Source organism: Ostrea edulis, chromosome 3 (assembly GCF_947568905.1).
Source record: "Ostrea edulis chromosome 3, xbOstEdul1.1, whole genome shotgun sequence".
NCBI lineage: Eukaryota > Metazoa > Mollusca > Bivalvia > Ostreida > Ostreidae > Ostrea > Ostrea edulis.
The window spans coordinates 41,966,799-41,990,638 of record NC_079166.1 but is presented as its reverse complement, the minus strand read 5'-3'; the positions used below and the strand labels follow the sequence as shown (position 1 = coordinate 41,990,638).

General features: G+C 35.3%; 1 protein-coding gene across 5 annotated transcripts in view; it reads right to left on the bottom strand.

The window, feature by feature from the left end:
• Positions 1 to 23,840, bottom strand: part of LOC125677051 (uncharacterized) — a 135,681-nt gene that overhangs the window by 45,814 nt on the left and 66,027 nt on the right. The window contains exons 1-2 of one of the 5 annotated variants that reach the window (XM_048915013.2): positions 3,720 to 3,829; positions 445 to 873 (exon numbers count right to left, since the gene is read on the bottom strand). The exons of 3 other annotated variants lie outside the window; for them this stretch is intronic. In XM_048915013.2, the coding sequence (XP_048770970.2) occupies positions 445 to 873; positions 3,720 to 3,768 (478 nt within the window). In that variant the 5' untranslated portion in view covers positions 3,769 to 3,829. Of the gene's footprint in view, positions 1 to 444; positions 874 to 3,719; positions 3,830 to 23,840 lie in introns of those variants that run through there. One more of the 5 variants, XM_048915014.2, reaches the window with a different exon arrangement.

The window sequence follows — 23,840 nt, the reverse complement described above, 5'->3', positions numbered from 1 at the left end:
TGCTGGGTATAAAGTAGACAAACTAATAGTATGATAATGATGATCAAGGATTCTTCTTTCAAAACTGAAATTTATGGCCCCTGGGTCAGGGGTTCTGGTGCAAAGGCGGGGCTGACCACATAGCTATTCAATGTTTCTTCCATCCAAAAGTAAAATTCTTATATTTAAACACAAACCTAATTCAAACATTGGAAGGTTGTTACATGATACTCAGGTGACCTATAAGGCCCCTGGGCCTCTTGTTTAACTAAATAAAGTAAATTTGAAAGTTTTTCTTTCAAAATAGTGTTGTACATATCCTACACTTTTCATCCATATCAAATTTCTCTGCTGCAGCATAACTCCTTAATTTATGTCTGATCTTCAATTCCATGTCACACTTTAAATTCCAAACAATAGCATTCCAGTGTTATAAGTAATACTTAGTTTATACGCATTATTTACCTGGTATACAATAGTATTCCACAGTGTTGTAGGTACTATTTTCCAGATAACCGTCGTTACAATTACGTAGAGGGATTTGGGCCACTTCAATTGTTACAGTTTGATATCCAGAAGCGCTTAGTCCAATTTTCTTCCACAAGTTTGTGTAGTTAGCGTCCTGATGGTTTAATACACAGTCTTTAGATTCATTATAAGTACAACAAATGTCATGATATGTACCATTCCACGACACGGTCGAGTTTCTGACAACTGACAGACAAGTAGAGTTCTTCATCTTCGTCCCGACTGTTAGAGATTTAGGAACTAGAGTGTAATTAGAACGACATTTTACGTATGTCGTGTTGGGTTCTACCGTTCCATAGCACTGACTGTCGTTATTCGGACTGGAACTGGGCTCCAAATCTTGAATACTTCCAAATGCCGGGATGCCTAACAAGTAGAATATGTGTACTGGTTTATTTTCTATCAACTCCAAGAAAACAGAGGGGAAAACAAGGCAAAAAGAAAGTAAAAGTGTCCCTTCTTAATATATATACTATGCCCTTGTGGTTCGTGACATTGTTTTTAAAGACAGTACTCAATTTTAGTATCATTATAACCTGTTTCTATATATTTATTGTTATTTGTTTTTCTTGTTTTACATGTAAACCGCTTTAGGGTAAATGTCTTAATTTGATAAAGCGCTATATAAACGTATAATGATAATTCATACCTGCATATTTAAAAGCAATATTATGCGTACCTATGGGAAGAAAAAAAATGAAAAGATTTTTCCTTTGTGCAGTCTTATGTAAAATTGCAAACCTCTTTTGTGGTCCCACCCAATCCCGAGGGTCATGGTGTGAATTTTCTCTCTTTATTGATGATAACCTCTATGATATTGCAACTTCGTGCATTTAATCACTATGATGAGAGGATTGAATAATGTTTCACGTCCCTCTCGAGAATATTTCACTCATATGGAGAAGTCACCACTGCCGGTGAAGGGCTGCAAAATTTAGGTCTATGCCCGGCGCTTATGGCCATTGAGCAGGGAGGGTCTTTATCGTGCTACACAGGCTGTGACACGGGACCTAGGTTTTTGCGGTCTCATCCGAAGGACTGTCCCATTTAGTCACCTCTTACGACAAGCAGGGGGTACTTAGGACCTATTCTAACCCGGATCCCCACGGGCTGGTTAATCAAAAGAAACCATTACAGGTGTTCCTTATCTATAAAGTAAATCTTTCAAAATTTCCTGTAGCTATAGTCCCGCTCTTACCATAAAAGTCATGATAGCGCAAGTATGAGTCTACACTAATGGATTTGCAAACCTATTTATTATTTAGTACATTGTACCTTTTACCCTTGTCCCGAGAAGACGATTTTTAGATTTCGCATATCTAATTCCTATATATTTACATTTACTGAATCTTTTCTCTTGTATTTCTTTTGAAATTCCTATCATCCTTGACAACGAACACCTGCTAGTTGCAAACTAGCTCGATCCGGGGTTTTTTTCCAGTATCAACCTGTTTGCGAAATCATTACCAAATATGAAGCGTTGTCAGGGTCAAAGGGTGTATTGGCTGTTCCGTTTAAAGTTAAGAATGGGTCAATGATACGATATTTTAATACTTTTTTAAAAAATGTACAATACATGAAAATATAAGTAAAATACAATAAAATGCCTTTCTTTGTTGTTTTATCAGCTGATATACGTACAGTGTACATGTAGCAAACATTGCAGGGGGAAAAAATCATAACCCGCGATAGCGTTTAAATAAAGATTACGAACCCCTCTTTGATGAACAAACTTGAATAATAAATACTAATAAATTCTTTTATTTAGACAGCATCGGCCTAAATTTTGCAGCCCTTCACCGCCAGTGGTGACGTCTCCATATCAGTGAAATATTCTCGAGAGGGACGTAAAACAATATTCAATCAATCAATCTAACGTCCCGCTCGAGAATTTTTCACTCATATGGAGACCTCACCGTTGCCGGTGAAGGGCTCCAAAGTTAAGGCCTATGCTCGGCGCTTACGGCCTTTGAGCAGGAAGGGATCTTTATCATGCCACACCTGCTGAGACACGGGACCTCGGTCTCACCCGAAGGACCGCCCCATTTAATTGCCTTTTACGACAAACAAGGGTACTAAGGACCTATTCTAACCCGGATCCCGGGGGAGGGGTACTGAGGACCTATTCTAACCCGGATCCCCACGGGATAGTCATCAAGAAGAAGATAAAAATTTCTATTGTCCACACATTTAATAACTGACCATTTTGGCCCCACCCTAATACCAAAACCCCTCCCCCTGGAATCATCAAATTTACAATTTTGGTAAAGGACTGTATGATCTTTCTAAATATCTATTTAGTTTCAATTGAGTATTAATAGCTCTACCGCCGCGGTGGTCTAGAGATTGGAGCCTTCGTTCCACATGCGGAAGCCCGGGTTTCGAATCCCGGTCTCGAGAGACCAAAGTCGTTAAAACATGTAGTGACAGTTCCATCACCAAATGCTCGGCATCAGGTGTGAATGTCACGGGTCCTCGGAAATTACCTTAAAAACGGATGACCCGTGTCACAGTAAGTGTGACACGCTAATGAACCCACACTGCTGAATGGCCGTAAGCGACGAATAAAGGCCTAAATTTGAAGCCCTTCGCCGGTCTTGGTTACGTCTCCATATGGGTGAAAAAGACGTTAAATAAGATACAATCAATAGCACTAAACACTGGTATTAAACTGATGATAGTAACGATCGTTACTATCATCCCAAGATGGCGGAAGGAAATTCCGGAAAGACCCCCATTTACTTATTATATCTATTTGTATTGTTTATTTGCGAATGGTATGTAGGTAAGAAATATCATACACTAGCAACAATTACGATCAGATGTTATTTTATCTTTTATACGGCTCATATGAACAGAAAATTCGTCGTTGAAAAAACAGCGAGGATGATAGTAACGGAAATGAATGATGATAGTAACGTAAAACTTTCGTTACTATCATCCTCGCTGATGACGAGCGTTTGCCGATGGAACTGTCATTACCTGTTCTAACGACTTAGGTCTGTCGCGGCCGGGATTTGAACCCCGACCTTCCGCATGGGGGGGGGGGGGGGGTTGGAGGGAGGCGAACGCTCTACCTCTAGACCACCGCAGGACGGTAAACCGTACGTCAATTTTCAATAATATAATAATGTAGCAAAAATCTCAAGTAGTCTGGAAGAATTAAATTCAAAACTTCAAGACATGCAAACAAGTAAATCATATTTACTTACATATTGACAATAAGGGGATCAGGTTAACCAATGCATTGATACTCGCCATAACTTGTGTCTTCGCATTTCAATCTACGTTTGCTCCAACATAGAAACGAAACAATGTTATCTCTGTGTGCTAAAAATAAAATCGATATCAAACGTATAAATTTATCTTGAATATTCAGTATCTATTGAGTTAACAACAAGAGGCCCACAGGCCTTATCGATCACCTGAGTACTAATGAAAAAGTATTACTACTCCCAAGGACTTCTTGAAGAAAAAAATCCTGCTCCGAATATCTAAGCTAAATATCAAACAAGATGCGTTCTTAAAACTTCAATTCCCTCAAAAATGAATAAACTGATAAAAGACTTTAAATGATATAATAGGTGAACATGTATCAACATTAAAAGATATGATTAGTTTGGACCCATCCTAAAGTCAAAACCCTGAGTTGTAAAATTCACCATTTTTTTTTCTTCAGTACATCCTTTTCTACTATTCCTAAGTATACATTTGGATTTTATACAGTATCAGCAAACTTACATATAACTACTATATATTAAGTTTGGCCCCACCCTGGGATCAGAACTCCTACCCCGGGGATCATCAAATTTGCAATTTTGGTAGTATCAATAACACTAAAGAAGATGTTATTAAAGTGTTTTACACATAAACACTAACACTATATAGTAAGTTTGGCCCTGTCCTGGGGTCAAAATTCCTACCTCGGGTATCATGAAATTTACAATTTGGTAGAGGCCTTCCTGCTCTACATCACTATACATTTAGTTTTCCATAAACATGTGCGGTTGTAGAGAAGATTTTTGAAAAGTGGTCAATATTGGCCAGTTTTTGCCCTGCCCCTAAAGCCCCAGGAATCCTGAAATGTACAATTTAAGTCCTCCTTGTTCCAAAGATGCTTCACACCAAATTTGAAAAGAATTGGAATGATAGTTATCAAGAAGTTAAAAAATTTCCATTGTTCACATTTATTAACTGACCATTTTTGCTCCACCCTAATAACAAACCCCTATCCCTGGGATCATAAACTTTTTAAATTTTAGTAAAGGACTACCTGCTCTTTCTAAATATCCATTTAGTTTCAATTTAATATCATTAGCACTAAAGAAGATGTTATTTAAGTGTTTTACAGATAAACACTATATACTAAGTTTGGCCCTGTCCAGAGGTCAAAACCTCTACCCAGCGATCATGAAATTTACAATTTTGGTAGAGGCCTTTCTGCTCTACATCACTATGCATTTAATTTTTCTTACACATGTGCGATTATAAAGAAGAGGATTTTTGAAAATTTGTCAAATCTGGGCAGTTTTTGCCACGCCTCTAGGGCCCCAGGAGTCCTGAAATTTACAATTTATGTTCCCTTTTACCAAATTTGAAAAGAACTGAAATACTAGTTATCAAGAAGAAGGTAAAAATGTTCAATTGTTTACGCACGATGGACGACGACAACCAATTGCAATAGGTCACCTGAATTTACTCAGGTTACCTAAAAAGGTTAATACTAGTAATGGAAATAAATAATGGCCTTTTTGCACTTGATATACGAAAAAATTCATGATATCAAATTTGAGAGTTTAAACGGACTTATTAGCAGTAATGTCAATTTCTAAAATTTCACATAATTTTCAAGGTCTCGTCTTAAAATTTAAAATGGAACTCTAAAACGTGGGGGTTAGAGACCAATCTTTAATGGCCTACATTTTTCATAACGCTATGCGAGTAATGTCCCCCTGATTACAGAGGGCGCGCAGCAAATTGCGGTCCTCAGTAGATAGTGCCATATAAGGAATAAACAGAAAATTTACTATTTTTGATTGCAATCAATCGCCAGTTAAGGATTTTTTTTGTAAGAATTAAGTGTAATGACTTAAAAATAGTGTAATTGAACAAAATATCTTCGTCACTAATTACTTTTAAATGTGTCCCTTGTGAGGTTTTCTAGCAAGCAATGTATGGTCATGATGTAATAAAGTATGTAAATAGTACCTAGTCTTCGATTTATTTAGATCAGAATCATGATGTCCTTAGTATATCAGCAATTCTTCATTATTAATTTTCATCAATATTTTTGACAACCAAAACACAAAAAACGCAATAATGTATGCCTAAAACACATGTAAAACCAAAGCATACATGTACATTATCAATTTATCGTTTCACAATGAACAAAACTACTTGTTACTAAATGTACACTAGGTGCCAATAAATAAAGCAATTTAATCATCTCGAATTGGTATGTCTAGTGTAATATTTTTGTTAAAATATTTTTTTGCGTGTGATTTAATCTTTTGAAAGTTAGATTTTGTGTACCTCTTCTTGCACTTCAATTATTCAAATGAGCACAAAAACAATCATCAAGCTCCTAGCAACAATAGGTCTGCCTCCTCTTATGCTATTTTTACGTGCAGAGATAGATCTATAGTCGGATAGGCTGCCCCCGCCCCCTTATTTAAAAAAAAAGCATTGTCGTGAATAGTAGTGAAAATGTAACATTTAACCGATGAATGGAACTGAAAAGTCAACCCTTGCCGCCTTCCATCTCGAACTTTGGATTATTAAGGTCTTCCGTCTCCTGCGGAAGACCTTACTATTATTGTTCGCGTTCTTCTTCTTCATTATTAAGGTCTTCCGTCTCCTGCGGAAGACCTTACTATTATTGTTCGCGTTCTTCTTCTTCATTATTATTATTAAGGTCTTCCGTCTCCTGCGGAAGACCTTACTATTATTGTTCGCGTTCTTCTTCTTCATTATTAAGGTCTTCCGTCTCCTGCGGAAGACCTTACTATTATTGTTCGCGTTCTTCTTCTTCATTATTAAGGTCTTCCGTCTCCTGCGGAAGACCTTACTATTATTGTTCGCGTTCTTCTTCTTCATTATTAAGGTCTTCCGTCTCCTGCGGAAGACCTTACTATTATTGTTCGCGTTCTTCTTCTTCATTATTAAGGTCTTCCGTCTCCTGCGGAAGACCTTACTATTATTGTTCGCGTTCTTCTTCTTCATTATTATTAAGGTCTTCCGTCTCCTGCGGAAGACCTTACTATTATTGTTCACGTTCTTCTTCTTCATTATTATTATTAAGGTCTTCCGTCTCCTGCGGAAGACCTTACTATTATTGTTCGCGTTCTTCTTCTTCATTATTATTAAGGTCTTCCGTCTCCTGCGGAAGACCTTACTATTATTGTTCGCGTTCTTCTTCTTCATTATTATTATTAAGGTCTTCCGTCTCCTGCGGAAGACCTTACTATTATTGTTCGCGTTCTTCTTCTTCATTATTATTAAGGTCTTCCGTCTCCTGCGGAAGACCTTACTATTATTGTTCGCGTTCTTCTTCTTCATTATTATTATTATTATTATTTTCCTTGGTAGTACACGCGTTTTTCTCAGCCATTTCTCGATCGATTTTCACGAAATTTTCAGGAAAGATGTCTTTTGGTGACGAGACTTTGCTTGCAAAATTTCGTGCTTGACGTCACTTCCGGTCAGGAGTTATCTCTCTTTTAGTGACTTTTTGAAGGGCCTTGTTGTCCACACATCTCCTCCGTTAATTTTGAAGCTAGAGTCTTGAAATTTCTACACAAGATAGAGTAAACATTTTAGAAGATTTGTGGGGGATTCGATTTTACCGGAGGCGATTTGCCTAAACGCTCGCCTGGACCTGAAAAAATGGATGCCAAAATTTTTCGCTGATTTCGGCGATTTTTGACCTTTGATCTCCAATATCTTTTTTCTTGCAAATATTTTGTTAAGACATGTAGAACAAAAGTTGTGCACATTTACGAGATCTTTTCGAAAATATCAAGATTTAGGGGCTAGCCCCTTCAATTAGGGATCTAGAAGGGCTCAAAGTCTAGATCAAATATCTCAAAAATCGTTAATATTTTGGTATAAGTCAAAGAACAAAAAATGTTCATCTCAACAATCCAAATCTATTCATATAAAAATTTAGGTCATATGTTACTTAATAAGGGATTTTAAGGGCCAAAACCATAAATTTTTTACCCCTTGTATCTCGAAAACGACAAATATTTTGAAAAGCAATAAAGAACAAAAGTTGTTCACAATGATGATCTGAACAATATGCATATTTCGTTTTTACCCTATGTGGCCCCGTTAGGGAGCTACAGTTTGGCCCCTAAAAATTACTTCTAGAAATAACTCGAGAACGGTAAAGAATTTCTAAATACTTGTTGAACAAAAAATGTTTGAAATGTCATGACCTTTCTTACGATATCAAGCAAAAGGGGCTGACCCTTTAAATTAGGGGCCCAGAAGGGTCCAAAGGTTTATGAGAATATCTCAGAAACTATTAATATTTTGTAATAAGTCATTGAAGCGGAAATGTTCATCTAAACGAGCTTGTTCTTATCAAATCAAAAAGTAGGTCATATGTTACGTCATAAGGGATTTTAAGGGCCAAAATCATAAATAATTGACACCTCATATCTTGAAAACGACAAATATTTTGAAAAGCATTATTGAACAAAAGTTGTTCAGAATGATAATCTAAACAATATGTACATTTCGTTTTTCCCTTATGTGGCCCCGTTAGGGAGCTACAGTTTGGCCCCTTAATATTTCTTGTAGAGATAACTCGAGAACGGTAAAGAATTTCTAAATACTTGTTGAGCAAAAAATGTTTCAAATGACAAGACCTTTCTTACGATATCAAGCAAAACGGGCTGGCCCTTTAAATTAGGGGTTCAGAAGGGTCCAAATGTTTTTGAGAATATCTCAGAAACTATTAATATTTTATAATAAGTTGTAGAAGCGGAAATGTTCATCTCAACAAGCTTGATCTTATCAAATCAAAAAGTAGGTCATATGTTACGTAATTAGAGATTTTAAGGGCCAAAATCGTAAATATTTGACGCCTCATATCTTTAAAACGACATATTTTTTGAAAAGCATTATTGAACAAAAGTTGTTCAATGTGTCATAACCTATCGATCAATATCAAAAAATGGGTCTGTGGGCCTCATGGCTCGCCTGTAGAGTCGATTTTTGTCGATATCAGTCGATTTCAAAAACTTGTAACTGGTAAATATTTTGTAAGGACATATTGAACAAAAGTTGTTCAGTTTATCGAGATCTATCGATTGATATCAAGAAATAGGCCTATGGTCCTAATGGCTCGGCTGTAGAGTCGATTTTTTGTCGATATCGGTCGATCTCAATAACTTTTTACAGGTAAATATTTTGTAAAGACATATAGAACTAAAGTTGTTGAGTCTATAGAGGGCTAACAAATGACATCAAGAAATAGGCCCGCGGGCCTTATGGCTCGCCTGGAGAGTCGAATTTCAAACGAATTTCACCGCAACTTTGCTTCAGAAGCTTATGATATGAAAAATTGATTATATCTAAAGTGTCTTAAAGTCGGAAACTAAATTGGGACTCATTTGTCTTTTTTTTTTTTTTTTAACTCCGAGTGCATCAACAAATCGGACGGAAGACCTACTCGTTGCTCGCAACGAGATCGTGTCTAGTTATTATTATTATTATTTTTTTTTTTTTCCCTTTCGTCTCCGAGACCGTTGGATGGATTTTCCTGAAACTTTCACAGGTTATAGGGAACGATGGTACCTCGAGGTATTTTTTTCATTTTTTCAAAATTCACTTCCGTTCGTCAGATACGTCCGATTTTCCGGTTTTTGAAAGAAACTTTGTCCGGGGGTAAACTTGAAAACCACTAAAGATAATCGAATGAAACTTTCAGGGATGATAGATCTATTTTCTCTATGGTGCATGCACGTAATATTTTTTGTCGCCGTCACTTCAGGTCGTCACCGGAAGTGATCAAATAAATCATCAATTTCAAACTTTTTTCTTTCAAATTGAAACCTACTTTGGTTTACTATATCTCGTTCTAATTCTCAAAAAATGTTGACCCCACCGGAAGTTGAATCTCCAACTTCCGGTTATATCAAAGAAAGACTATTCATTCTCTCATTTTTCAGTGCCATAAATCTCGGTCATGAATCTAGTTAATGAGTTGAGTTTTACATATATTATAGTCACTATAAATGTCTAGAGTAACGTCAAATATTTTTGTAAAATTCACTTCCGGTCGGCAAATACGGCTTATGAGCTGTTTTCGTTGTCAATCGTTTTTCTCAGAAACGGTAAAAGATAGAGTCACCAAAATTTCAGAGTTAATAGATCTCACTTTGTAGGGGTGCAGTAGGGGGGTAAGAATGTCGGCCGTCACTTCCGGTCGTCACCGGAAGTGATTAATAAATCTTAAATTTCAAACTTTTTTCTTTCAAATTGAAACCTATATCGGTTTATTAGGTCTCGTTCTAATTCTCAAAAACTATTGACCCCACCGGAAGTTGAATCTCCAACTTCCGGTTATATGAAAGAAAAACTATTCATTCTCTCATTTTTCAGTGCCATAAATCTCGGTCATAAAACAAGTTAATGATTTGAATTTTACATATGTTATAGACATTATAAATGTCTAATGTAAATTTAAATATTTTAGTAAAATTCACTTCCGGTCGTGAGATATGGGGTGGACATATTCAAATCTTGTTTTTTCAGTTTCTCAATAATGAATATAGATAGACGCTTGAAACTTGTAGAGTTGATCAACTAACATTAGTCCATTGTACACATACATTCAATTTTTTCGTCCGTCACTTCCGGTCTATACCGGAAGTATTTGAAAAATGTCGATTTTCCGATTTCTTCGAGTGATTTCTCAGAGATGGCTGGATAGATTATCTTGAAATTTTCAGGAACAATGTCTTATGAAAGGACCTTCCTATAACTATTTTTGTTTTTATAAAATTCACTTCCGGTCGGAAAATATGGCCGATTTTCTGTTTCTCAAAAGGAATTTTGTCCAGCATTTTTCTTGGAAAAGGTAAAATATAGGTTCATCAATTATTCAGGAATTATAAATCTCCGTTTGCAGTCGTGCAGTAGAGGGTTGAACATGTCGACCGTCACTTCCTGTCGTCACCGGAAGTGATTGAAAGAATCGCAAATTTCAAACTTTTTCTTGTAAATTGAAACCTATACTAGTTTATTAAGTCTCTTTGAAAGTGTCAAAATAATATTGACTCCGTTGGTAGTCAAAACAACTACTTCCGGTTTCTTGATAAAATACAATTTTACTTTTCATCTCTTTGTCACCATAAATCTCGCTTATATTTGAAGTCTTTCATATGATTTTCACATGTCATAATAAAAGTATCAACTTCTAGAGTTTGGATCATTTTGTTTTTCAAAATTGACTTCCGGTCGGTAATAACCTACTACTTTTTCTTTCTTTAGTCTACTTCTTTTTGTTGAGAACTCTTTCAGATAGAGACGTGAAATTTTCAGGGAATATAGACAGTAAAGAGTCGCTGTCATTTATAGGAAAACGCATCATAAAAGTACTTCCGGTCATCACCGGAAGTTACGAGAAATGAGTAAAAAATTCGATAATCCATTTCTCATTCATTGTTAAGGCACATTTTCTGATATATTTAAATGGTTTTCGTAGGAACAGAAAGCTCTTTACCGGAAGTGATCTAACGGAAGACCTACTCATTACTAGTTATTATTATTATTATTTTCCTTGGTAGTACACGCGTTTTTCTCAGCCATTTCTCGATCGATTTTCACGAAATTTTCAGGAAAGATGTCTTTTGGTAATGAGACTTTGCTTGCAAAATTTCGTGCTTGACGTCACTTCCGGTCAGGAGTTATCTCTCTTTTAGTGACTTTTTGAAGGGCCTTGTTGTCCACACATCTCCTCCGTTAGTTTTGAAGCTAGAGTCTTGAAATTTCTACACAAGATAGAGTAAACATTTTAGAAGATTTGTGAGGGATTCGATTTTACCGGAGGCGATTTGCCTTAAACGCTCGCCTGGACCTGAAAAAATGGATGCCAACATTTTTCGCCGATTTCGGCGATTTTTGACCTTTGATCTCCAATATCTTTTTTCTTGCAAATATTTTGTTAAGACATGTAGAACAAAAGTTGTGCTCATTTACGAGATCTTTTCGAAAATATCAAGATTTAGGGGCTAGCCCCTTCAATTAGGGATCTAGAAGGGCTCAAAGTCTAGATCAAATATCTCAAAAATCGTTAATATTTTGGTATAAGTCAAAGAACAAAAAATGTTCATCTCAACAATCCAAATCTATTCATATAAAAATTTAGGTCATATGTTACGTAATAAGGGATTTTAAGGGCCAAAACCATAAATATTTTACCCCTTGTATCTCGAAAACGACAAATATTTTGAAAAGCAATAAAGAACAAAAGTTGTTCACAATGATGATCTGAACAATATTCATATTTCGTTTTTACCCTATGTGGCCCCGTTAGGGAGCTACAGTTTGGCCCCTAAAAATTACTTCTAGAAATAACTCGAGAACGGTAAAGAATTTCTAAATACTTGTTGAACAAAAAATGTTTGAAATGTCATGACCTTTCTTACGATATCAAGCAAAAGGGGCTGACCCTTTAAATTAGGGGCCCAGAAGGGTCCAAAGGTTTATGAGAATATCTCAGAAACTATTAATATTTTGTAATAAGTCATTGAAGCGGAAATGTTCATCTACACGAGCTTGTTCTTATCAAATCAAAAAGTAGGTCATATGTTACGTAATAAGGGATTTTAAGGGCCAAAATCATAAATAATTGACGCCTCATATCTTGAAAACGACAAATATTTTGAAAAGCATTATTGAACAAAAGTTGTTCAGAATGATAATCTAAACAATATGTACATTTCGTTTTTTCCCTATGTGGCCCCGTTAGGGAGCTACAGTTTGGCCCCTAAATATTTCTTGTAGAGATAACTCGAGAACGGTAAAGAATTTCTAAATACTTGTTGAGCAAAAAATGTTTAAAATGACAAGGCCTTTCTTACGATATCAAGCAAAACGGGCTGGCCCTTTAAATTAGGGGTTCAGAAGGGTCCAAATGTTTTTGAGAATATCTCAGAAACTATTAATATTTTATAATAAGTTGTAGAAGCGGAAATGTTCATCTCAACGAGCTTGTTCTTATCAAATCAAAAAGTAGGTCATATGTTACGTAATAAGGGATTTTAAGGGCCAAAATCGTAAATATTTGACGCCTCATATCTTTAAAACGACATATTTTTGGAAAAGCATTATTGAACAAAAGTTGTTCAATGTGTCATAACCTATCGATCAATATCCAAAAATGGGTCTGTGGGCTTCATGGCTCGCCTGTAGAGTCGATTTTTGTCGATATCAGTCGATTTCAAAAACTTGTAACTGGTAAATATTTTGTAAGGACATATTGAACAAAAGTTGTTCAGTTTATCGAGATCTATCGATTGATATCAAGAAATAGGCCTATGGTCCTAATGGCTCGCCTGTAGAGTCGATTTTTTGTCGATATCGGTCGATCTCAATAACTTTTTACAGGTAAATATTTTGTAAAGACATATAGAACTAAAGTTGTTGAGTCTATAGAGGGCTAACAAATGACATCAAGAAATAGGCCCGCGGGCCTTATGGCTCGCCTGGAGAGTCGAATTTCAAACGAATTTCAACGCAACTTTGCTTCAGAAGCTTATGATATGAAAAATTGATTATATCTAAAGTGTCTTAAAGTCGGAAACTAAATTGGGACTCATTTGTCTTTCTTTTTTTTTTTTTAACTCCGAGTGCATCAACAAATCGGACGGAAGACCTACTCGTTGCTCGCAACGAGATCGTGTCTAGTTATTATTATTATTATTTTCCTTGGTAGTACACGCGTTTTTCTCAGCCATTTCTCGATCGATTTTCAGGAAATTTTCAGGAAAGATGTCTTTTGGTGACGAGACTTTGCTTGCAAAATTTCGTGCTTGACGTCACTTCCGGTCAGGAGTTATCTCTCTTTTAGTGACTTTTTGAAGGGCCTTGTTGTCCACGCATCTCCTCCGTTAGTTTTGAAGCTAGAGTCTTGAAATTTCTACACAAGATAGAGTAAACATTTTAGAAGATTTGTGGGGGATTCGATTTTACCGGAGGCGATTTGCCTAAACGCTCGCCTGGACCTGAAAAAATGGATGCCAAAATTGTTCGCCGATTTCGGCGATTTTTGACCTTTGATCTCCAATATCTTTTTTCTTGCAAATATTTTGTTAAAACATGTAGAACAAAAGTTGTGCTCATTTACGAGATCTTTTCGAAAATATCAAGATTTAGGGGCTAGCCCCTTCAATTAGGGATCTAGAAGGGCTCAAAGTCTACATCAAATATCTCAAAAATCGTTAATATTTTGGTATAAGTCAAAGAACAAAAAATGTTCATCTCAACAATCCAAATCTATTCATATAAAAATTTAGGTCATATGTTACGTAATAAGGGATTTTAAGGGCCAAAACCATAAATATTTTACCCCTTGTATCTCGAAAACGACAAATATTTTGAAAAGCAATAAAGAACAAAAGTTGTTCACAATGATGATCTGAACAATATGCATATTTCGTTTTTACCCTATGTGGCCCCGTTAGGGAGCTACAGTTTGGCCCCTAAAAATTACTTCTAGAAATAACTCGAGAACGGTAAAGAATTTCTAAATACTTGTTGAACAAAAAATGTTTGAAATGTCATGACCTTTCTTACGATATCAAGCAAAAGGGGTTGACCCTTTAAATTAGGGGCCCAGAAGGGTCCAAAGGTTTATGAGAATATCTCAGAAACTATTAATATTTTGTAATAAGTCATTGAAACGGAAATGTTCATCTAAAGGAGCTTGTTCTTATCAAATCAAAAAGTAGGTCATATGTTACGTAATAAGGGATTTTAAGGGCCAAAATCATAAATAATTGACGCCTCATATCTTGAAAACGACAAATATTTTGAAAAGCATTATTGAACAAAAGTTGTTCAGAATGATAATCTAAACAATATGTACATTTCGTTTTTTCCCTATGTGGCCCCGTTAGGGAGCTACAGTTTGGGCCCTAAATATTTCTTGTAGAGATAACTCGAGAACGGTAAAGAATTTCTAAATACTTGTTGAGCAAAAAATGTTTAAAATGACAAGGCCTTTCTTACGATATCAAGCAAAACGGGCTGGCCCTTTAAATTAGGGGTTCAGAAGGGTCCAAATGTTTTTGAGAATATCTCAGAAACTATTAATATTTTATAATAAGTTGTAGAAGCGGAAATGTTCATCTCAACGAGCTTGATCTTATCAAATCAAAAAGTAGGTCATATGTTACGTAATTAGAGATTTTAAGGGCCAAAATCGTAAATATTTGACGCCTCATATCTTTAAAACGACATATTTTTTGAAAAGCATTATTGAACAAAAGTTGTTCAATGTGTCATAACCTATCGATCAATATCAAAAAATGGGTCTGTGGGCCTCATGGCTCGCCTGTAGAGTCGATTTTTGTCGATATCAGTCGATTTCAAAAACTTGTAACTGGTAAATATTTTGTAAGGACATATTGAACAAAAGTTGTTCAGTTTATCGAGATCTATCGATTGATATCAAGAAATAGGCCTATAGTCCTAATGGCTCGGCTGTAGAGTCGATTTTTTGTCAATATCGGTCGATCTCAATAACTTTTTACAGGTAAATATTTTGTAAAGACATATAGAACTAAAGTTGTTGAGTCTATAGAGGGCTAACAAATGACATCAAGAAATAGGCCCGCGGGCCTTATGGCTCGCCTGGAGAGTCGAATTTCAAACGAATTTCTCCGCAACTTTGCTTCAGAAGCTTATGATATGAAAAATTGATTATATCTAAAGTGTCTTAAAGTCGGAAACTAAATTGGGACTGATTTGTCTTTTTTTTTTTTTTTTTAACTCCGAGTGCATCAACAAATCGGACGGAAGACCTACTTGTTGCTCGCAACGAGATCGTGTCTAGTTATTATTATTTTCCTTGGTAGTACACGCGTTTTTCTCAGCCATTTCTCGATCGATTTTCACGAAATTTTCAGGAAAGATGTCTTTTGGTAACGAGACTTTGCTTGCAAAATTTCGTGCTTGACGTCACTTCCGGTCAGGAGTTATCTCTCTTTTAGTGACTTTTTGAAGGGCCTTGTTGTCCACACATCTCCTCCGTTAGTTTTGAAGCTAGAGTCTTGAAATTTCTACACAAGATAGAGTAAACATTTTAGAAGATTTGTGGGGGATTCGATTTTACCGGAGGCGATTTGCCTAAACGCTCGCCTGGACCTGAAAAAATGGATGCCAACATTTTTCGCCGATTTCGGCGATTTTTGACCTTTGATCTCCAATATCTTTTTTCTTGCAAATATTTTGTTAAGACATGTAGAACAAAAGTTGTGCACATTTACGAGATCTTTTCGAAAATATCAAGATTTAGGGGCTAGCCCCTTCAATTAGGGATCTAGAAGGGCTCAAAGTCTAGATCAAATATCTCAAAAATCGTTAATATTTTGGTATAAGTCAAAGAACAAAAAATGTTCATCTCAACAATCCAAATCTATTCATATAAAAATTTAGGTCATATGTTACGTAATAAGGGAGTTTAAGGGCCAAAACCATAAATTTTTTACCCCTTGTATCTCGAAAACGACAAATATTTTGAAAAGCAATAAAGAACAAAAGTTGTTCACAATGATGATCTGAACAATATGCATATTTCGTTTTTACCCTATGTGGCCCCGTTAGGGAGCTACAGTTTGGCCCCTAAAAATTACTTCTAGAAATAACTCGAGAACGGTAAAGAATTTCTAAATACTTGTTGAACAAAAAATGTTTGAAATATCATGACCTTTCTTACGATATCAAGCAAAAGGGGCTGACCCTTTAAATTAGGGGCCCAGAAGGGTCCAAAGGTTTATGAGAATATCTCAGAAACTATTAATATTTTGTAATAAGTCATTGAAGCGGAAATCTTCATCTACACGAGCTTGTTCTTATCAAATCAAAAAGTAGGTCATATGTTACGTAATAAGGGATTTTAAGGGCCAAAATCATAAATAATTGACGCCTCATATCTTGAAAACGACAAATATTTTGAAAAGCATTATTGAACAAAAGTTGTTCAGAATGATAATCTAAACAATATGTACATTTCGTTTTTTCCCTACAGTTTGGCCCCTAAATATTTCTTGTAGAGATAACTCGAGAGCGGTAAAGAATTTCTAAATACTTGTTGAGCAAAAAATGTTTAAAATGACAAGGCCTTTCTTACGATATCAAGCAAAACGGGCTGGCCCTTTAAATTAGGGGTTCAGAAGGGTCCAAATGTTTTTGAGAATATCTCAGAAACTATTAATATTTTATAATAAGTTGTAGAAGCGGAAATGTTCATCTCAACGAGCTTGATCTTATCAAATCAAAAAGTAGGTCATATGTTACGTAATTAGAGATTTTAAGGGCCAAAATCGTAAATATTTGACGCCTCATATCTTTAAAACGACATATTTTTTGAAAAGCATTATTGAACAAAAGTTGTTCAATGTGTCATAACCTATCGATCAATATCAAAAAATGGGTCTGTGGGCCTCATGGCTCGCCTGTAGAGTCGATTTTTGTCGATATCAGTCGATTTCAAAAACTTGTAACTGGTAAATATTTTGTAAGGACATATTGAACAAAAGTTGTTCAGTTTATCGAGATCTATCGATTGATATCAAGAAATAGGCCTATGGTCCTAATGGCTCGCCTGTAGAGTCGATTTTTTGTCGATATTGGTCGATCTCAATAACTTTTTACAGGTAAATATTTTGTAAAGACATATAGAACTAAAGTTGTTGAGTCTATAGAGGGCTAACAAATGACATCAAGAAATAGGCCCGCGGGCTTATGGCTCGCCTGGAGAGTCGAATTTCAAACGAATTTCACCGCAACTTTGCTTCAGAAGCTTATGATATGAAAAATTGATTATATCTAAAGTGTCTTAAAGTCGGAAACTAAATTGGGACTCATTTGTCTTTTTTTTTTTTTTTTAACTCCGAGTGCATCAACAAATCGGACGGAAAACCTACTCGTTGCTCGCAACGAGATCGTGTCTAGTTATTATTATTATTATTAAGGTCTTCCGTCTCCTGCGGAAGACCTTACTATTATTGTTCGCGTTCTTCTTCTTCATTATCATTATTATTATTATTATTATTATTTTCCTTGGTAGTACACGCGTTTTTCTCAGCTTATTTGTCTTCTTCTTTTTTTTTTAACTCCGAGTGCATCAACAAATCGGACGGAAGACCTACTCGTTGCTCGCAACGAGATCGTGTCTAGTTATTATTAGTTTTTAATTTACTTGTCAAGAAATTTATGACAATATTATGAAGGCCCCCCCCCCCCCCCCTTACGATGCTACGTGCCTGATTGTATCACATACTTTCTATATGCTTTTAATTCTAGGTATATATTGTTTTAAAAACAGATTACTAATGAACTCCTCGGTATTAATTGCATAATTTGGACAGAAATAAACGTCAAATACACCTATAACACCCCCCCCCCCCCCCTCCAACTCCACAATTTGACGACGTGCATAGTATAAAAAGTTTTCTCCATAAAATCGAAGAAATTAAACCTTGCTCTTGTCATAGATATAATAAAACCTTTTAAAACTTGGTATACTAAAGAATTTGGTAACATGAGCTTTACCACACACTATTTGTTAACACTATTCAGGTGAATCTTGGGACCGGAATCGTAAGCACGCCCCCAACTTCTGGTGTAAGAACAAGTAAGTAACTGCAAAAATGTAGGCCATTATCAGCGAAAATACTGAATTTTTATTCAATAATTTCAACTAAATTAATTCAAACTATTTTTAGAATCGGTGTTCTATTTGGAAAAATATATTAACCAAATTAATAAATTACAACATTTGAACTAGTTCCAAGTCTCAACTACATGTATCATAAATTATAGAACTGAAATACACATATAGTAGTATCAATATATATATATATATATATATATATATATATATATATATATATATATATATATATATAAAATTCTTATTGTATCCTTGTCTCTGATTGGTCAATTTCCAAATGAGGAACGCAGGTTATTTTTATATAACCTGGTTTGGTATGGGGAAACACCCCCTTGACAACCAGCATACAAATACTTTTCTGCATTTATAGAAACCTATCTGCATAAACACAATGAAATCAAAATAATTTAGAAATAAAATGTTTTGTTTGTTTTCCTATATCATTCATTAATTTTTTAATAAGCATGATAAACATGGAACTATTTGTTTTGGTGTGATTGTTCTCGTCTGCTATATGTAAACAAGCAAAATTTATGCATATTTTGCCCTGGGCTGATTTCACAGATCATCTCTGTGATCCAGTTGCAGATCATTATCATGATGATGAAAATGGCTTGAATGTTCTCCAGTATCTCTTTCAAGATGAAATGATAATGGATGAGGTATCTGAAGTAGTATTACAAGATGCATGTGCATCTGTTTCAACTCGTGCAGCAGTGATGGACTCGTGCAGCAGAGATGGAAATGAAGGTAGGTTTTTCTAAAAAAAAAAAAAAAAACAAAAAAAAAAAAAAAAAACAGTGGGGTGTTAAACCTGTATGGTCCGAATTACAATATTTTTTTCCATCTCGTAAAAATGCTATTAAATCATCGCACGTATGTAGTTATGAGACTGTACGACATATCATAAATTATTTCACCTGTTTTAACCCAAATAATTTGATTTTAAATCGATGTTTACAAATAACCGCGTCACTCTGCCATTTCAAGTGACAGTCACGTGACCAGTTCAAACTTTCAAATCATTGGTGGTCTTATCTGTGTAAAGCTGTGTATTTTGTTATAACAGTACCGTACCATAAGTTTAATAGAAATAAAAATATCAAATACATCTTAGTAATTCGTTGTTTTACGCCCTTTCAGCCTTAAAACTAGACAGTTGCGTATGAGTTAATACATCATGTTGGGATTCCCCTGACGCGCGTGGGTCTATTTATAGACGTCTATTATGGAATGATTTATATATGTAGTCACTATATTTACTTTCTAAATAATATTCGCACTGTTTTCTTTTGTATGCAGATGTTTTCAAGCATGTAATTAAGGGAAATTTAATAACTTTATAAAGTAATTAATCTGCTTTAAAGTAATTATGTACAAAAATAATACATGAACATCGGGTCATACAGCTTTAAAGCTCTTCAAGATATATAGGCCCAAATGCTTAAATTGCTATGTCAAAAATCAACTAAACTGTACTAAATCTATAAAGAAACATTTTTAAAAAATTCAAGAAATCAACACACAATAAAAACTTTTAAATCAACTTTTTCTCTCCATAGAATGGTCTCTGAAAACATTTGGAGCACTGGTAGATTTTAATACAATCCAGCCTGAAGAACTTTCAAACAAACTTGGCAAATTTTATGCTGAGGCAACGCCAAAACCAAACCATAAGCGGTCAACAAGTTTAATGGGACAATCGACAGAGTATCACAATTTGGATTTCAGATATATAGTGTATCGTCAACGATATTGTAAACTTTCCGGAAATATTATAGTTGGCCACTATTTTGTTACTTATTTTACCGGAAGTGTGTTTGTTTTGGAACGGCATGCATGGATAGATAATCCCACGTTTTGTATAGTACGTTATAGCTCAATAATGTTGGACCCATCAATGTGTGAGTAAATTCATGTACATTTATTAAGTATTAGTTCTATAGTTATCAGATGTAGACTGTTACGCGGTTTTGAAGAAATATTGAATGACTGTTCAAACTAATTTTTAGGAATTATCTTGATGTGAAAACTACATAACAAAGTTTTGTCATGAATTTGGTAAGTTTTGTACTTTCATTTGTAGGTTGAAACACTGGAATAAATGGTTACAACAGATGGTGTATTGTTTTATTGTTGAGCTATACATATAGTTCTGATTATAGTATCAGAGTTCCTGTTTGTGCCTGTATAGTTACATTTAGTAAAAGCGGCAGTACTTAGTATCACCTACACCTTATATCACCGAACGCCCATTAGCTCCGTGAACCGAGTAGCACCGAACACCGAGAAACACCGATCCTCTCAGAGTTCCGTGGAAGTTCTAGTTCGCCAGTATTCTTATAATAGACAGTTTAATATTTATCCAATTTTGTTCATTGTCTTTGATGCTATAATAAATATTTATATTAACTGTTAAATATACTTCTTTTCTTCATTAAAAATTTAGGTATATTCGAACCCTATTATTGTAGCGTGCCTCACAGATACCAGGCTGATGTAAATTTTACGTTACAATTGGTGGCAGCGAATTTATATATTTTATAAAAACCCATAAACGTTACACTAGTATATATATTGGACATGTAGCTATCGACCTAAATGTACTTGAACATGATAACATGAAGTAATAAAAATACTATCTTTTTATAGGAGAAAAGGTGTCAAATATATACTGTAGATAAAAATATGTTTCTTTTTAAAATTAAATGGTAAATGGAGTGAATAGATTATCTTGTTCGTTTTGGACTAAGGAAACCATGAGTTTGTACGCAAGGTGAAGATAACGAACAGTGATCAATCTCATAACTCCTATAAGCAATACAAAATGCCTCATAGATACCAGGCTGATGTAAATTTTACGTTACAATTGGTGGCAGCGAATTTATATATTTTATAAAAACCCATAAACGTTACACTAGTATATATATAGGACATGTAGCTATCGACCTAAATGTACTTGAACATGATAACATGAAGTAAAAAAAAATACTATCTTTTTATAGGAGAAAAGGTGTTAAATATATACTGTAGATAAAAATATGTTTCTTTTTAAAATTAAATGGTAAATGGAGTGAATAGATTATCTTGTTCGTATTGGACTAAGGAAACCATGAGTTTGTACGCAAGGTGAAGATAACGAACAGTGATCAATCTCATAACTCCTATAAGCAATACAAAATAGATAGTTGGGCAAACATGGACCCCTGGACACACCAGGGGTGGGATCAGGTGCCTTACGAGGAGTAAGCATCCCCTGTTGACCGGTCACACCCGCCGTGAGCCCTATATCCGCAGTCAAAATCAGTGTGCCAAGAACGGCTTATTAATCGGTATGAAACAAGTCAGACAGCATTTGACCCAATGCGAGGTTGTATTGACGAACTAGATCGTTATAACGACGATAGAATTTGCGAAATGCTAACTTCAATCGAGACTGTGGAAACCCCTGCACCATCAACTTGTTAGTCAGTATCTTACTTCGATTTAAAAACTGACTATACGCAGAACAAACTCTTGCATATCGAATCAGTTGAGATATATAAACACCATATGCAGGTGATAATGGAATATTGCTACATAAATATTGGAAGTTGACGATGGAGAAGCTGAAATCATCCCGTTTGTCATACAGTTGAGTTGTCAGTTTGCCGTTAATTTCTACTTTCAATAAAATATGAAGCAGAAGTGGACGACTCTGTGGTGTCCTTTATTTCGAGTTCACAGGGATATATCAAATCGACATATGAATGAGAGCTATTATTGTTAATAGACAAAACGTCACCGATATATCTAAATGTCGAATTGAAAGCCACAGCGAGAGATTTTTTCTTCTCGCGTAGAAGTTTTTGAATAAATTCTGCTTCATATGAATATAGAAACAGGTCAGCTAACAAAGGAGCACAATTCGTGCCCATGGGAATTCCAACAGACTGTTGGAAGACCTGATAACCAAAGACCACGAAGATATTGTCAATGAGGAACTCTAGCATATACATGTATACATTTTCATTTGTTTTTTATACTAGTTTGCATTGCCATCAATATTAGGACTGACAACATCAAATTCCCAACCGATGCCAACGATCTGGGAAGAATAAAAGAAGGCTTTTATAGGATGGCACAATTTCCAAATGTAGTTGGGGCCATAGACGGGACCCTAATCAGGGAATGAGTGGAGATAGTGAGGCTGCTTTCGTCTGTAGAAAAGGCTTTCATGCCATCAATTTACAGGCTGTTGCAGATTCCGGTATGAAGTACACACATGCAATGCTAAAGATAAAGTAATACTAGTTGTCATTTTGGTGTCGAAAATTTTTGTTGCAAAATTGTGATTTACAATTACAATGACAGAAAAAAGGTTTATAAACTTTTGTTACAAATATTTGTGTTTGAAAACCTATCTAGAGGCTCGGAATGAAGCAAAATTATCTTCTATAAAAATTTATTTCTATATGTTATATATATTTAATAGCACCAAAATCTTTCTTTTGATAAAACATTAAACTTGGTTTTAATTTTATTAATGGCAATGGTCAAAGTTACATACAAAACTATCATAATAGCACATTTTTGCAACAAAATAAAAATTTCAGACTTAAAGTCCCGTGGGGATCCGGGTTAGAATAGGTCCTTAGTACCCCTTCCTTGTCGTAAGAGGCGACTAAATGGGGCGGTCCTTCGGATGAGACCGCAAAAACTGAGGTCCCGTGTCACAGCAGGTGTGGCACAATAAAGATCCCTCCCTGGTACTACACATAATGCATACATTTTGGCAAACTCCAGCATCTCTACTGTAATGGATTCCCAAGTAAACGCTGCATGGTTTCTCGGAGATTCCAGCTATCCTTTGAAGGATTGGCTTTTTGCGCCATTTTTAAACCCGGCCGACAGAAAAGAAGTAGCATATAACAATGCACACTGTAAAATCAAAAACATCAATGAGAGGTCTTTGGGGGTTTTAAAATCAAGGTTCAGGTAACAATGAGAATTTCCTTCTTGACAATGACAAAATTCAGTGGCGCATTTGACACCCCCCCCTTTTTTTTCCCCGCCACAATTTTACAAGGTCTTACTTAAAAATCAATTTATATCTATACACAATATGAATAAAGATTTGAATTTAAAACAGAAATAATGTGATTAAAACTCTAGATGTGGCACTCAAAATGGGCTAGTATTTTGGCTAATACTTGACTTCCACAGGTAACCCCCCCCCCCCCCCCCCCTTGTGTGGAAATTGTGGATCCACCATTGAAATTTACTGAAATTATGTCGAATTTAATGCAGATCATTGGTGAATGACATAGTTGTATCAAATAATACAAAGTGCACGTAATTGTTTACTTGAAAAATCAGCGTGCTATAATACATTTTGAGTCAAACAGTTTGGTATATTTTTCCCATTTAAAGGTGCTTGCAT